At 31.3% G+C, this 15,885-nt stretch overlaps 4 protein-coding genes across 7 annotated transcripts; 3 read left to right on the forward strand and 1 right to left on the reverse strand.

Moving 5' to 3' along the window:
• Positions 1-68: 68 nt before the first annotated feature.
• On the forward strand, positions 69-5,874 carry LOC118447162 (uncharacterized). Of its 2 annotated transcripts, XM_035878733.2 has the most exons (3): positions 69-224; positions 2,898-3,103; positions 4,526-5,874. In XM_035878733.2, exons 2-3 carry the CDS (start codon positions 2,923-2,925, stop codon positions 5,227-5,229), a joined length of 885 nt encoding a protein of 294 aa, XP_035734626.1. In that variant the 5' UTR covers positions 69-224; positions 2,898-2,922; the 3' UTR covers positions 5,230-5,874. The 2 variants fall into 2 exon arrangements, with proteins under 2 accessions (XP_035734626.1, XP_035734635.1); XM_035878742.2 differs by lacking the exon at positions 69-224 and having other exon boundaries at positions 2,960-3,865.
• A 589-nt stretch (positions 5,875-6,463) lies between these two features.
• Positions 6,464-8,007, forward strand: LOC118447169 (uncharacterized). Its single transcript, XM_035878756.2, has 2 exons — positions 6,464-6,660; positions 7,497-8,007. The coding sequence occupies exons 1-2, from the start codon at positions 6,655-6,657 to the stop codon at positions 7,896-7,898; spliced, it is 408 nt and encodes a 135-aa protein (XP_035734649.1). The 5' UTR covers positions 6,464-6,654; the 3' UTR covers positions 7,899-8,007.
• Positions 8,008-8,300: 293 nt separating this feature from the next.
• Positions 8,301-10,173, reverse strand: fln (flightin). The gene is made up of 3 exons (XM_035882059.2): positions 10,015-10,173; positions 9,239-9,493; positions 8,301-9,139 (listed from the first exon to the last, which is right to left on the reverse strand). Exons 2-3 carry the CDS (start codon positions 9,445-9,447, stop codon positions 8,896-8,898), a joined length of 453 nt encoding a protein of 150 aa, XP_035737952.1. The 5' UTR covers positions 9,448-9,493; positions 10,015-10,173; the 3' UTR covers positions 8,301-8,895.
• Positions 10,174-10,992: 819 nt separating this feature from the next.
• LOC118448579 (meckelin) lies at positions 10,993-15,885 on the forward strand. 3 transcript variants are annotated; one of them, XM_035882019.2, is made up of 14 exons: positions 10,993-11,167; positions 11,647-11,802; positions 11,943-12,104; positions 12,196-12,497; positions 12,561-12,755; positions 12,833-13,084; positions 13,190-13,344; positions 13,419-13,584; positions 13,665-13,949; positions 14,085-14,528; positions 14,619-14,884; positions 14,953-15,160; positions 15,262-15,472; positions 15,543-15,884. In XM_035882019.2, the coding sequence occupies exons 2-14, from the start codon at positions 11,679-11,681 to the stop codon at positions 15,764-15,766; spliced, it is 2,994 nt and encodes a 997-aa protein (XP_035737912.2). In that variant the 5' UTR covers positions 10,993-11,167; positions 11,647-11,678; the 3' UTR covers positions 15,767-15,884. The 3 variants fall into 3 exon arrangements, with proteins under 3 accessions (XP_035737912.2, XP_085515145.1, XP_035737922.2); XM_085659019.1 differs by lacking the exon at positions 10,993-11,167 and having other exon boundaries at positions 11,461-11,802; positions 12,394-12,497; positions 15,543-15,885; XM_035882029.2 differs by lacking the exon at positions 10,993-11,167 and having other exon boundaries at positions 11,461-11,802.

The following is a 15,885-nucleotide window of genomic DNA, read 5'->3' on the forward strand; positions in this document are numbered from 1 at the left end:
CCGAAGAATAGGAAAAAACCTGAAGGACTTAAAGATAGGAGTGGGCGAACGCCCACCAGGGTATGAATAAATTACTGGGAATAGCATCCTAGGAGGAAGCACAAAGAGGAAGGGGTAGTACCCCAAGGGAGTGGGAAACAACGGGCGTAGCGACGACCGTGGGAGTCGCGGCTCTACTTCCGAAGAAACAGCACCTTAAGGGATACCTTGTAACAATCAATTAGGTAAGGGTGACCTATTTTTTTCTTTACTCTTCTCTTCATCTTTTTTATACGCACACGATTCGCTCGTGTTATTATTTTTCATAACATTTACTAAAAGTTTGAAAATTTTCAAAAATTAAACGTTCTAACATTTATAAATGATTTATCAATTTATCGCGATAATTAACTATGAAATGAAAACAAGAATAAAATTGTTTAATGTCGATCTAAAGTTTTATTGGCGAATCTTGTGGGTAAAATAATTTATCCATCTTTTAAGAAATGGCAAGCTAATAATTAATTAATGCCTAAATGTTTCATTTGCTTCTTATGATTAACATAGTCCAGTAGTAGTGATTAGATTTATATTGCAATAGATGGATCTGTAATCGTCTAAATACGTCTAATACGTTAATTTTCGAGAAAGTGAAATCTTTTGCGGAAAGATATAGTTTAGATAATTTTGTAATCGATATCACTGTTTTTAAACGACGCTCTCGAGCTAAATCTGGCGGTCTTACGCAACGCACTAACGACAGCAGCGTAACACCATGAACACTGTATCTATTACTTCCAGATACAATTGAAATCGATCATGATTAAAAATTGTATAACAAATTTGATTATTGCATTAAAATAAATTATAGATTGCCTTTATATATAGGAAATAAACTTCATAATCAAAGTTATTTAAAAAGTTCCTTGTAATATAACCTTCCATTCTTTTATGATCATATCATTTACCGTATATTAATTTTATGAATCAGAAAATCCCAATATATGATGGAAATAAGCACTCTCAACGGAATCGTCCTACGATTCCCAAAGACCATTATATTTTTAACGGATTTGTAATAAAACAAAGTATATACAAAGTATACATAAATATTTAAGTGAGTCGTTGAAAGCTCTGACTCATAATCTAAAATAAAGTTAATATTACATTTTAGTACGGCATAATTTGTTATCGCGTAAAGTGTCTGGCATGTCATTGATCCGTATCACTAACGTGTCTTTCCGCAACGTGTCTCGTAAATCCCAATATTTCTTAATCATTCATTTTAAATTATGTAATTTAAGGATGCCCTAATAATGATACTCGCCAATTTTTGTTGTGTTAAAGAACGACTTCGTATTTCTATTGTTGAACAATTTCGTATTTCTATTTACGAAGGCAAGAGTTGTTGGATAGAACCTCGGAATATTTTTTGATATGGTATTAAAGTTTCAAATAAATTATCATTGTAACCTGATAATCATAATGATAATTTATATGATATATGTTCTTATAGTTATGATTTAACGTCCGAGATAAGTTTACTTCCTGTTTCCAATTTCTTTTTCTTTGAGTATCTCTTTTAATTTGACTCATGATTTCGATCGTATGTAAACACACGATCTCTATATCGTCACTCATAGTAAAATACCTAGCACGGACATGAAAGAAGGATTGAGCAACTAACTACTCCGTTCTAAATTACAAATACGTTTGGCGCATAAACGAGCCAAAGAAACGTAGAAGCCAATTAAGTCGAGTGAACGATCTAATCGGTGGATGCATTAATAGCTTCGATGTACAATACAAAATACCTGTATGAAGTTTTGGCGTTTGCTAATTATTCGGGACACTTCATTCGAAATTGCTCAAATGTCGATGTCATACGTATTTACGTATTTCGATTTATCTATATGCACACAGACGAATTATTTAAAACATTTTCTTTATAAATGAGTCATCGGTAACGAAACAAGAAAGATGACAATTAAGAAGAAATCATAGTCCAAGAAAATGTCATAATTGTATTTCTCTCTATATCTGTAGAACGCGGGCAAATATCCAGACTCGTAAATCAAATGAAAATAATAGGTCTAATTGGAAACGATTTGAAAGAGCGATCATGGAAATTGTTTTCAACGCCTCCTTCGTTTACCGAGTAAGATCGCACTTAGGAGAGACAGTTAATACGCCGAAACTATAGAATGAACTGTCGCAGCTGCTGCAGAATTGGCAGCTAGTCGGGTTCCGATTAAAATACGTTTTCGCGTTTACACTTTTAGGTTGTTTCGTAGAAATCGGTCAGTCAACAATAAAATATAAAACGTAGCGATGCTGTTCTCCAAAAATTTGCTCGTCGTTTCGAGTGCCCCTGAAGAAGACAAGGAAGAACGATTCTTCGGGATTTACACTGTTGGTACTCGGTCTCGGCTGTCCCGGGATCGCGTGTACCGTGCCAGTTCGGTTCACGGGCACCAAATTAGATGCGGTCTATTTTTGAGAGCAGCATATAGATAGTTGCTCGTTCCAGTTTACTGGTTCCTCACACTCGGAACCTCCTCCTCTCTTTCTCTCTCTTCCCCCCCTCTCCCCCCTCTCTCTTTTTCTTTCTCTTTCCTAACCGAACTTATCTTATTTTTTTCCCTCTCTGCTATTATCATATCATATCATTACCACCGCACCACCATTACCATCATCTTTTCCATCGTTCATTTTCATATCCTATGAAGACGCAGGAGTTTCTTGGATCTTTGCCGATATAAAGAGTACATGTGATACAAAAAGAAATAACTTATTTTCATTCTCCATATCATTTACTTTCACGTGATAACGAATCAAATTCAATTAATATATTAGAAAAAATATAAAATGAAACAAATCATAGGAATTTTTTATAATTAATCGATTATTTATTACAGAGAAAGAGAAAGGTGTGTCGCAGATATGTCGAGGCCAATACTTAGCAGGCCGCGTACGCGCGTTTACGGATGCAATTACGATAAGGGCGAGTCCTATTACAAGCCAATGGTTGACCACTTGGACAGGAAGTACTGTGCTCGACCCTTATTCTCCGAGCCAAGATCATCGGTAGCCGATGAAATCGCGGCCCGTCGAGGCGACATCGGTAACCTCTTCAGTCGTTTTCCCAAATGGTTTTGAGGAATGAAAGTACCCCCATGCCCTTTCTGAAATGTTGCCGAGGTGTTCAATAGATCCGTTGTAAATGATGAACAATTGAGATACTCTTATCCTGTCCCTTTTATCGTCCATATAGCATGTTTTTCTTGTCAAAGATAAACTCTCCTTCGTCACGATCGTTCGATATGTGCCGTTTGAGAAATTATTATCCAACATAGAATGTCATAGTATAATTTACAATATATTTTCAAATTTCAATGTGAAAAAATATTTCACATTTTAAGGGATTGAGTAACGCAATGATACCAAAAGAATCTTCATCTCTACCCTCTGTGTGTGTAGTTATTCTCTATGTTCGATTATTGTTCGTAATCATTGTATAATCTTTTGTCTGTCGAATAAACGTTTGCTTTTCTAAATATATGACTTTTTGCCGACGAAAGTCTAAGCCGCTTGTCACATAAAAGCTACATTGTGCGGCTGTAAAAGGAGAAAAAGAAAAAAAAATAAGTTACAGGTAAAAATTAATTCGTACTCGGTCGAGGAACAGCGTAAAAAACAGCGTAAAAAAAAGTATTTTCGATACTCTTCGAAAGTCATTCCGAGTCCAAATTACATCCCAGGAGAAGATAGGAATAGATAAATGTAAATAGGATAAATTCAATGAGTAGAGATTCCCTGGGACGAAAGAAACGAGCAGGCAAGCAGGATAAAGGAAGAATCGTTTGTAAATACATAGATGATAGATGTGAGTGCATTGACGTATAGTAGATAGGAAATTATAATGAATCACAAAATTGATCATATGCTCTTTGAAATTGAGTAAATACTTTTTTTTTTCAAATAAACTAAATATCCTACAAATGTTAATAAATCGCAAAAAAAAATTAATCTGCCGTACGAATTATGTCGAGAAATTATTAAAAAATGGAAATCGGTTTAATAGTAATAAAAAATATAAACTGTATAACGTTCAAAAACTGTTTCATTATAAATCCTGCTGTATTAATCAATATCATGTATATTATAAGTCTCGCATATAATTGATAAAAAAAAAAACGTCAAAATTGATAAATTCCAGAATTAGGTTTATAAATCACTACCATTGATATCTTTGATCTGCTATAGTTATAACGATATTTAAAAAATGCATATGTGACAGAACCTACATTCGATTTTTACAAAAGAATTTGATAAAAAAGAAATGATATAAAAAGCAGATTTCGCATTATTTAATAAATTCTCGACATAATTTCTTCAAGCACGTTAATTTTTTTCCCATGTATACACAATTATAGGAGACTTCGTTAATCAGTCTAGTGGAACATACGGTCAATTATGTGTATCACCATACGCATGTAGACGGTTAGGCCCGCGATGAGATGAAAAGTTCTGTCGGTTTTTACAGGCTCGCGAGACCTTTCCGGTCTTCGGAACGACTCCTTCGGGCGTGACCTTGACCTCGACCTCGACCCTCGTACCCGTGCCTCCCAAGTACTAGCACCCTTGACCAGCACCGAGTACAACCCTCTTCTACTCCCTGGTGACGAGGAGGAAACCCTCTACGATAGCCGTGGACAACGGACTCAACGCAAGTTCGCTGATGATTTTGCGAATGAGGTCGCCTCAACGACACGTCGTTTCAAGGCTAAAGTGGCAGCGATGGAACTCGATCAGGAAATGGACGCCGCACTCAATAAGAAAATCGAGGAGACTGACTCGACGTTTAGCAAGAAACGTTCAAAGCTTTTAGCTTCCATCGGCGATGAGATCGAGAAACAACCTTCCAGCTCTTTGACCAAATGGTCCAAGTTGATAAACGACAACGAGGAGGACTCGATGCTCTCTGGTGCGGCTGCTACTCGAGCCAGGCAAACGAAAGCACGTCTCGACGATCTAGAGACCGAGATGGAAGAGTTGGCCGAGAGACAAGCCAAGAGAGAACGCAGAGCTGCTGCTTTGAGGGCGCTCGTCAACGAGAGCATCGCTTCTTCTACTCCTCCTTCTCCTCCTCTTATTGACGAATATCAACGATCCTCTGCCGCCCTCAGTAGCAGCAGTAAAAAGATTTCCATGCGTAACGAACGCACCGAAAAACATGTCACCTTCTAGTTCTCTATTTCATGCTCTATTCATTGCGGTCACGATGTTCTTCTTGCCTCACCTCTCCCGCTAAAACTTTCCCACTTTACGATACAATATTTTAGTCGATTCTCTTTATTTTACATTGTTCAAAATCGTCTTTAATATTAATTAACACTTTTTATTATCACATTTCTTTTAATAATTTACAGGATACAGGTAGTAGTTTTCCCTTTTTTTTTTTTCATTCATCTCAATTATTCGACTTATCTCAAACAAAAGAACGGTTTAATTGTTTTTTATTTTAATTAAGTGACTATAAATAAAAGGATTGTGCTCTATACGTAGCCAATCATGAGTTATCTATAACAAAAAAACTATCATTTTATTACGTCACCAAAAGATCATTGTGACCATCATTCTCATAATCTTCATTCTACTTAAGTAATATTTCACGAAATTTTATTGTTTCTGCGGGAATACACTTCTACGTAAAAAAAAAAGACTATTAAATCGACTATATATGTATGTACTTTAGAATATATTGCAGTACATAGTAAGTGTTCTTGTAAGGTTTAAACGTTAAGAAAGGAACTACTTCTATGTCCGCACGCTACTGTATATATCTTCTTTCTTTCTCGTTTACCAATAAATTTTGTTGTAAAACTTGAGAAACATCATGTACTACCTTTATTGATATCGTGTTGTCTTTATTGTTGTATTACCTTGTCACGCTTTGTAATTTGTAGTTCTCAGGCATGTACATCCAATTCTTTTTTTCTTGCATGTTACTATAATAAAATTCAATGAATTTTTACTTGCAAAATGATATATGTAACAACGTAATAAAATCTAATGACAAGATTGGATTTTATCTGTTACTAAATACAACCAAGATATAATCTGGACTCGTTTAACGATACACAAAAATAGATAATATATACAGGATGGCCAACGTAAAACATTACGAACTGTTTTCATCGCAACAGTTAAATATATCTACTTAAAATTAATTTTCTCCACATTATTAACTTACATGATTAAATGGAATGAAATATAAATTATTCTTTATTTCAATAATTCTTACTAAACCTAATAATATTGTTTTAAAATATCCTCTTATTTAACAAAAATAAAAATAATATCGTTGTAATACTTTACATGAGTCATCCTGGTTGTGTAATGTAACACATTTTACAGGCATTTAACTTCATTTAGCATTTTATCCTTATTACTAGCTAACACCTTCCCACTAACATTTCAGGCTCCCGAAACTTATCGGGAAATCGTGGAGATAATTACGACGATTTGGACTATATTTTCGACGGACGTGGCAGAGCACTTCCGGAGGACGATTTCGAAGATGATTTTGTTTTGAATCAACGCCGGTACAAAGAACGTGCCGCGGCTGCCTTCGAGGAAGATTTGGCCGAATTGAGACGCAAGAGAAGAGACATGCAGGTTCACTTCTTTTGAGAGGGTACTCTGGTTCAGGGAATAATTTTTTTCGATGATAGCTAGAAATTTATTTATTTTTTTTTTTGTTTCTTTTTTAATTCTACTTTCAATTCTACATACTTATTTTTTAAAGTTCCATTTTATTAAACGTCTTTTTAAAAATATCTATTTATTTTGCAGTAGTTACAAAATATTAATTGCCATACACGCATTCATACGTTGCATTAAAAAATATTTTCTCTGACAGATGGTTGCTATGATTTATCTTTTTCTATTTTTATCCGACATCTGCGAAAAGGAAAACATAATTTAAACGAAAAAAAAAGAAAAAAAAACATTGATTTGGTACAGTTGCAATACAGTGATAATAAACTTACAGCATTCACCTTTTATCAGTCATAAGAAACAAAAATAAATTGTTATTAGTCTGAATATAAAAAGAAAAAAAAATACACGAATAGATTGTTGTATAAATATTTGGAACTTGTGGATTTTTACGTACTTTTCTATCTCTATACTATTTTTACTTCCGACGTTCACAAAACGTGATCAATTTGTCGAGTTTCGTCTCTTAATTTTTTCAACAGTTAAGATAGATTTTTTTGATCTTGTAAATTAGAATACTCTCGATTTTGGACAAAATCAATTTTTTGATCCTGTAAACCAAAATACCCTCTTAATGCGTGCAAAACGAACGGATTTATTATCTACACGGATTTATTATGCACTTTTAAATCGTTCTTATAGACTGGAATTTTCGAAAAATTTCCAGCGATTTACGAGTATATATATCTATAATCGATTCATTTTTTAATATTTACAACTTTATTTACTTTCAGGACCGTATTTTCGACGTAATCGATTTGAACGCCGAAATTGAGAAGGCCAAAAACACGTTAGAAGCCGCCGACAATGCTTTCCAAAAACACGCAACTAAATTCGATAATAACGAGGACGATCAAGACAACATAACTCTAACACAGAAACTCGATAGATCACGAAAATTGGCTAATATGGAACTCGTACCAGAAAAATCTAAAGCCAAACCACAAATTATATTACAATGGGCAAGAATGCAAAACGTAGAACCGGAAATAACAACGGTTCGAGCTTCCAAAGGAAGAGCTCGATTTAATTCTTTGGCCGATGCTAATGAATTTATTGAAGATCCATTAGATGTTCTTGCCATGCAGCCGATAAAAAGAAAGTTTCTGAAAAGGAAGAAGAGCGTCTCCTTTTAAAAAACTTTATTCGTAATCGCGATTGGATCGGACTGAATTTGTTGTTTGATATAACCCTTTTCAAATGTGTATTTTAATTGAAACTGTATATACATATATATATATATATATATATATATATATATATATATATATATACTATACCTATTAACATCGAAATTGGTGATTATAAAATGGCTACTTTACACCGTGATACGAATATATATGTATAATAAAATTTAAAATTATTATTATTATTTTCTGATGTAATTGATTCCATTGTGTATAAAAGAGAACCATATCCATTCGTACCTAAATTCGCATTATACGCGCGTATATGATGATACTTATTCTACTAAAAGTACATAATTCTTAAAACTCAAGGAGGATGAAAGTAAAGGGAATGAAAAAGTAATTTATAAATTTCGTTAAGTAAAAGTGCACGTGTATTCTATAATACCGATTTATAACAGTAATACATATACAATAGGCATAGTACACGAGCACGTCATAGCTATATCATAAAATTGATGACAAATAAATAATCAAACGAAACAAATAAAACGAGTACGCGTTTAAATTTATGACGATTGATTTGTTGATGGGATAAGATATCGACGTTTTATGCGAATGTTTGTCCCTATTTATGAAAAATATATATCTACGAAGATAAATGAATCGCGTATGAAATCGAATCGAATTTATCTAGAAATGAAATTATCGATACATTAGACGGTAAGTGCTACTCGATAGATGAATTTGGCCAGAGGTAAACCGTGATCTTTTCCCTCGTTTAATGAAAGATCCAAAATAAATATCTACAACGACTACAATTTATTTTTAAAATACAACATCCTCATTTCTAAGATGATGTTATATACGACGTATAGGTAAGCCGATTAAAAAAATGATTAGTAGTTTACCACTGGCATTATCGGTAATAGCAATATCGACGAAGAATAGTGTAAGATCGTTAATCGTCAATCTTCGCCGATCATTCTCCGTCAAAAATGATAACTCAAAGAATTCTCTGATACTTCAAGCTATAATATGCTCGCGTATGATAGCTATAATGTCTTGGCGTAACTATCATTTTAGTGATGTATTTCATATCGGCAGATCTCTTAGTACTCTTATCAAGGTTCTTCTGATCGTACGTCCTCATGGTCCTTTCTGCCCATTCCTGTGCTCTTGGAGGCTCACGATACAAACCCTTTTGTCTTTGATCGAGATAGTCGATTACATCGTCGTAATAATTCTTCCTACGAGACAATCACAATTTCTAATTCATTTGTTTGTTTTTTTTATATGTGATTTGATTTCACCTCGTTTGCACTTACGTTTTAATTATCTTTGCTTACCTGTAATCATAAAGATAGTCATAATTGAGAAATAATGGGCGCACCCAATGATGATTGTACTTTGGAGGTTCGATCTTCTCGAGCTTTACTTTTGGTAGTTCACCGGGTGCACCCCCTTCAGCTCCCCCTTCCTTGGCCCCTTCTTGGTCTCCTGTTTCTTCGGGAGCCGTTTCTTCGATATCCCACGGAGCTGGTTCATCGTCCCACATCCTTCTTTTTCTTCTTCTTCTTTTTCTTCAATTCTCTTTAGAAAGCCTGCAAAGTCGTTGCGATCGATCGAAAGTACACAAGCTTTATGTAACCCCTTTCCTTTTCTCTTAATTAAAAGACACGACAGATATAAGACTCGATTTCTTCGTTTCTCGATCGCTCAACGTGATAGCATCAACTTCGATCCTAATTGTTATATTTAGATAAGAGAAGTATATTTGTCTCGTGAAAAAAAAAAATAGGCCACGTTAAAACAGAACAAATCGTTCGACTATCGTATCAATCGATCTTCCTTGTCCAATGGTACGTATTGTGATAATAATATATTTCATGCACGCGAAAATGGAAAGAAATTGTAAAAGAAAAGAAAAAAGAACAAAAAATAAAGAAAAAATTTATTACACTATGGGATATTCACTACTCTTTGTTCATACGATTCGTCAACAAATTTTCAAGTCGCAATAAATCGATTTTAAACCGAGAAAAAAAGATATTCCCTAAGAAGAAATTTATTTTAAAAGAGCGAAATAAGAAGGAGAAAAAGAGAACAAAAAGGAATGATATACCTTTGCTACGACGCTCGCTCTACGAAGCACCTACACAGACTGCAAAAAAAACTACCCTCTCGTCTTTGAAGCTTCGCCACTCGCGGGGACCTTGCCTTCTTTCTTGCTTTTATTTTCGCTTATAACATTTTCTTGTGTACCCCTACCTCTCGGGGCTCGTGTCCCTTCGATTTCGAAGTTGGTGGGGGAATGTTTGGCACGAGCAATGCAAAGTGAATTGTTGTTTCTTGCTTCTTGTACCTACATACGATCGTCCCTTTCTATACGCGCCTATGCCTGCAGTTCTTGCAAGTTCGCTACTTTGTCCTCGCGCTAATTTTTTCTCTCTCTTTTTCTTTCTCTCTCTCTCTCTCTCTTTCTCTCTCTCTTTCTTTCTCTCTCTCTCTTTCTTTCTTTATCTATCTATCTTTCTCTCTTTAATTATTTTTCTGTCTTCATCTTTTTGTGTAAATCAAACTTAAAAAAAAGACTCCCAGAATATCACTTCCCTTCTTTTAAAAAATACATGAACTAACCTCAAATAAATATCTCTTTTGAATCTCCCAGAAATTCCGCCATTTACGAGAAATTTATATCGATTTATATCGATTTCTCGCGTAGTTCATTTGAACGACAATCTTCTCGTTTACCTTCGAAAGCAATTTAAATCAGCATACATAATATATATATATATATGTATATATATATATATTTATATACGCAATACACACACACACACATATAATCTGTACATATATATTTTGGCAAGAATATCACGTAAAATCGAGAAAATCCTTGTATCTTGTAATACATATGGACAGAATATTTCGATTTGGCGAGAATTTCGTTGTTAAATTTTCGATATTGGCGCAAGGTCATCGTTAATTGTAGTTGATCGTCAAAGTATTTTCGATTAATATATTACGGATTACGTCACTTGCTTCGTATAACGTCATTGTTGATTCTTAAACGAATGAAATTGTAAAACTTAATTTTCATATAATCGATTAAAATTTTCTAAGTTATACAAACAATTTATTAAATACGTATCTATAGATATATGTATTTCTTGTATGATATTTTTATTTTTAGATTAATCGCAATAGATATATATCAATCGCGATGCATACATCTAGACCATGCATCATTGTTTCGAAACTATATCATTGACACGGTATCCTGCTTTACTTACTATAAATCACGTGTATCGTCGACATGTATTACGATATTATCTTATCGGACACCATAATATTTAAATAACGATATATACGGAACAAATGTATATAATAGTAAAGAATAGTAATATTTTATAAATCTTGTAATTTTGTGCCCGCAAAAAAATCTCCTTCCCTTAAAATCGTTTACTTTTTTCGTACATTTTACTGACAGGATAAAAATGAATTAATAAGCAATATTTCATCATCGAGTTTTTTTTTTCTTTTTTATAAATTAAGGATGTATGTAAAGACAGATGTTTAAGAAAATGTCAAAGAAATGTAAAATTTCTTTAATCCATTTTAACGTGATATCTTATGGCTACACTTGTAGCCATGTTGTTGCCATGGAAACGACTATGTAGTATAAACAAAATTATAAAACGCAATCAAAGAATGCATTATTTCGACAATAATCGTATTATTTTATGTTTTGTAGTTTTTATTTTAACAATTGATGAAACGATTAGTATGAATAATGATGTTCTTGAATTATCACGGCCAAGTTCGTGTAAAAATGATGAATATTTTGATACAAAATATTTTTCTTGTCGCAAATGTAATATCTTCAAATTTCTTGAGCCCAGCACTGATCGTAAGTCCTAATCTAACATAATTTCTAATTTATGAATATACAATATATATATATATATGTGTGTGTGTGTGTGTGTATGTATGTATTTATTTGTATTTTTATCTTAACATTGTTTAACAATTTTTTAACGATTTTTATAGATTTACGATGCGTTTGTAATAAATTTAGCAAAACAATTGGTTTTAAAAATGGTAATCCCATTTGTACAAAATGTGATCAGAATCAAACTGTAACTATCGATGGCAAGGACTGTATTGTTTGCAAAAATAACATCTGCAAATGTCTATCCAATGAAATACTAAGTACTTTTTATAAGAATACATATCTACATATATACTTAATATACTTGTACATAAATTAATGCAAATTGTATTTTAAATTTGCTTTTTATAGTAGAAAGAAATTGGAATGGTACATTATTAAATAGTATAAAATGTCTTCCATGTCCAAAAGATACATATCCATCTAAAGAAAACTCTAAATGTTTGCCATGTAATAACTTGGATAATAGAAATCAAGCAAACTGTATTTGTCCAATGAAATCGCATGTTAGAATACATGGATATTGTTTAAACAAAGACAATCTTTCAGATTGGCCAGATGTTAAAAGTACTTACACGATAAAGTTTCAAAATGAGAACGTAGATAGTTATTACCTTAGAACCGAATTACAAGCAGCAATGTACTTTTGTAAAGTAAGTAGAAAATTTAGCTTACATAATTTTAAAAGTTATAAATCAATTAATATGATTTTTCAGAATAAAAACAAGATGTCTTGTGAACATTTATCACATATATGTGTTTTATCTTTATATGTAAACAGCGTACAATGTACATTATTTATGCAAACGCACATGGCACCAGTTAAACTATTTTACAATAAAGACGAAACATCATTAGTATTAAATGCCAAAAATATCACACAAATATATAGTTTGAAAAAGAATGATGATGTATGCAAATTTTTTATAACATCTATTTTGTCAAAATCAATTATTTTTCCGTAAAATTGAAACATTTTTTGTTTTAGAATAATACATTGAATTTTACAATGGCAACATTTTCTTTAGAAGGCAAATTACTTGAAATAGATAGTCCAAACATGCCTTGTCATTTCCTTACAAACGTTAGATTTGGAGTTAATCTTAATAAAAAATGTATAATTACTGTAAAGGATCTGCTAAATATGGAAGTAAAATTTATACAACTCTACTTAACATTTAAAGAGGAAGAAAAAGTTCTTTCACATGCAGTACCTATTTATATCAAAAAAGAATATGAGGTAAAAGATATATTTACATCAAATCAAGTATAGTATCTAAATATCAATATATATATAATAATCACATAAAGTGTGGGACTTGTTTCAGTCTTATCTATGTTTCAGAATGATTACGATATTTCGGAGACCCAACTTGTCAGGAAATTCTTTTTGGTGGACAATATAAGTGGTATTAAAGCATTGCCAAATTTTCTAACTGGTACATTTCTAAAAAAATCTAACTTGTCGGTACTTCGTTATATGAAATCATTTACTATCTTGTAAGTTACATCTTTTTAATATTATTCATATACATTCTTATGTAATATTACATGCAATGACTTTATTTGACTAGAATAAATATTCAAAGCGGTAAAGCTCGTGGAAAAATTTATCCGCCCATAGTAATTATAGAATATGGAGAATTAATGGAGCAACAAATTTCTAAAAATGTAGAAGTTACAATAAATTATAAAGTAACATTTGCTTTAAAGGAAAATCATATAAATTCTAATATTCAGGTAAATATTATTAATTCTCTGAAATTTCAATGTTTTTTAGTTTTAATCATGATTTATATAGATGTTAAAATAATTTTTAGATATTTATTGGTATTTTATCAAGCATAGCAATTATCAATTCGGCATTGAAAACTTGGACATATTGTAAAAAAAATTATGATTGTACTCCTAATGCAACTATTTCATTATGGTTTCTTATATATGTAATGGGTGCTATAGGAAACAGTCTTATTATTGCATTAATCAGTGTGTGCATATATTTATTTATATTTTTTAAAGGGCAAACGATCCCATATACTTTACTTCCAAACATATCTGATGAAAAAAATATACAGATATTCACTATAATTGGATTTTGTCTAAAAGTAAGTTCATGTTATACAATATTATATAAACATAATTCTAAAGATGGATTTAGTACACAAGATAATAAAAAAGAAATCATAATAATATAATTCATTATTTATTGTTTCTTATTTCCAAATCATTTCATTTTACAGATTGTAGAAATTATGGGATTCATTTATCAACATTGGGACATACATATCTTTTTCATCGATTGGGAACAACCAAAATTAACACATAATTCATCAAAGTACGATTCTCCTTATACTTCATTTCGAAAATTGTACACTAATATATTAATTGACGGTAAAGACGAGAATCCAAAAACTCCATCTGAAATTATTGCAGCTAAGAGGAATAAAACATTTAATAGAACAAACAAAAAAAATGCACATAGCCAAATTTTCAAACCTATAGAACAAGAAGAACTTCAAGTAACATATTCTATATCAAAATCTTCAATACAAGAAGAAAATAATACTCAGTTATCAGTTAGCATATGGAGAACATATCTTGTTGCTAATGAATGGTTAAAATTATTAACAAAACGGAAGATAAATATATCATTACAAATAATTAGTACTTTGCTTGTTTTAGAGGTAATTTAACTTAAATATTAAATATAATATAACTTATTCTTATATTCATTAAAAATATTATTAAATACTGATAAATTTTTATCACAATAGGTCATAGGTGTAAAATATTGGAGCCTAGCTATACCAGAAATAACGTTTAATAAATATACTGATGTGAGAATAAATTTTTCACTGCAATATGCTGTTTGTGCTATAGTATATATTACAATTTATTTTATTCAGTACTTAACATCCATTATATTTTATGAAAGATTTATAAAAGATCAAATGCAGCAATTTATTGATTTATGTTCAATTGCTAATATCAGTGTATTTATCTTAGAGTATAATTATTATGGATTTTATATCCATGGAAGGTAATAAACATTATTTTAATAAACACTAAATATTGATAGTATCTGTTTTATTTAATTCTATTTCATAGATCAGTTCATGGATTTTCTGATACAGATTTATTTACTTTAATAAACAATTTAAAGAATGAAGAGAATCAACTATGTGCACATAGAGGTCTTGTTCCTGGTACAATAGAGCAAAACTTTATAATATCAGTTACACAAACATTCAGAACATTCTATGAAAAATTTTATACTGAGAAGAATTTTGTAAATTCTTCGCAATCATCAATACCCGTGAATATTATTACTTATAATATTTCCATATATATATATATATGAAAAGGTAAATTATTCTTTAAAAAATATCTAACCATTTTATTAATGAACATTTTTAGATAACCAATAGATTTTTGAAAAAGAATATTTATACTTCTATGGATTGGAATCAGATTTGTAATACACGTGTAAAATTGAACCAATTTTTATGCGAATTTCTGGATCATTGTTTCAAAAATGAAGATTACATTATCAAAGAACAAAACTTAATTGAAAAACTTTGTGACATTCTCTATACAAACACTAATAAAACATCTGTATTCTATATTGGTAAGATAACAGTAATTATAGATTCGTAATATTATTATTAAAAATAATTTGTTATATAATTTTATTTCAGATAATGATTATTCATTTAGTCAAGTAATACTTTACGGGAATGAATGGTTGATGGGTACATTTGAAATTACAATATTTCTTTTTGTGTTGACTTTATATGATAACTATGTATTAGCTGCTGCTATTACATTTATACTCTCACAATTATTCATTGTAATTATTAAATACAGTGGAAGAAAAAATTTAAGCAGTAAAACCTTATTAGATGAAAGATTTTTAATGTAATAGATTATGATAGACTAACAGTCAATATAACTTATAAGATATAGCTTTTTTTTACTATATTAAAATACTAAAGTATATAATGCATACATAGCTTCTTTTTTTATAAATAACATTTTATT

Source organism: Vespa mandarinia, chromosome 8, assembly GCF_050613455.1.
Source record: "Vespa mandarinia isolate Hongniang chromosome 8, ASM5061345v1, whole genome shotgun sequence".
NCBI classification, from domain to species: Eukaryota; Metazoa; Arthropoda; class Insecta; order Hymenoptera; family Vespidae; genus Vespa; species Vespa mandarinia.

Excerpts from the sequence above, each read along its gene's own strand:
- LOC118447162 (XM_035878733.2), top strand. The coding sequence starts at position 2,923 with ATGTCGAGGCCAATACTTAGCAGGCCGCGTACGCGCGTTTACGGATGC. Across the intron at positions 3,104-4,525 it reads GGCCCGTCGAGGCGACATCG|GCTCGCGAGACCTTTCCGGT; the intron begins GTAACCTCTTCA and ends CGGTTTTTACAG.
- fln (XM_035882059.2), bottom strand. The coding sequence starts at position 9,447 with ATGTGGGACGATGAACCAGCTCCGTGGGATATCGAAGAAACGGCTCCC. Across the intron at positions 9,140-9,238 it reads GACTATCTTTATGATTACAG|GAAGAATTATTACGACGATG; the intron begins GTAAGCAAAGAT and ends ATTGTCTCGTAG.
- LOC118448579 (XM_035882029.2), top strand. The coding sequence starts at position 11,526 with ATGGCTACACTTGTAGCCATGTTGTTGCCATGGAAACGACTATGTAGT. Across the intron at positions 13,950-14,084 it reads TAATTGGATTTTGTCTAAAA|ATTGTAGAAATTATGGGATT; the intron begins GTAAGTTCATGT and ends TTCATTTTACAG. Across the intron at positions 14,529-14,618 it reads GTACTTTGCTTGTTTTAGAG|GTCATAGGTGTAAAATATTG; the intron begins GTAATTTAACTT and ends TTATCACAATAG.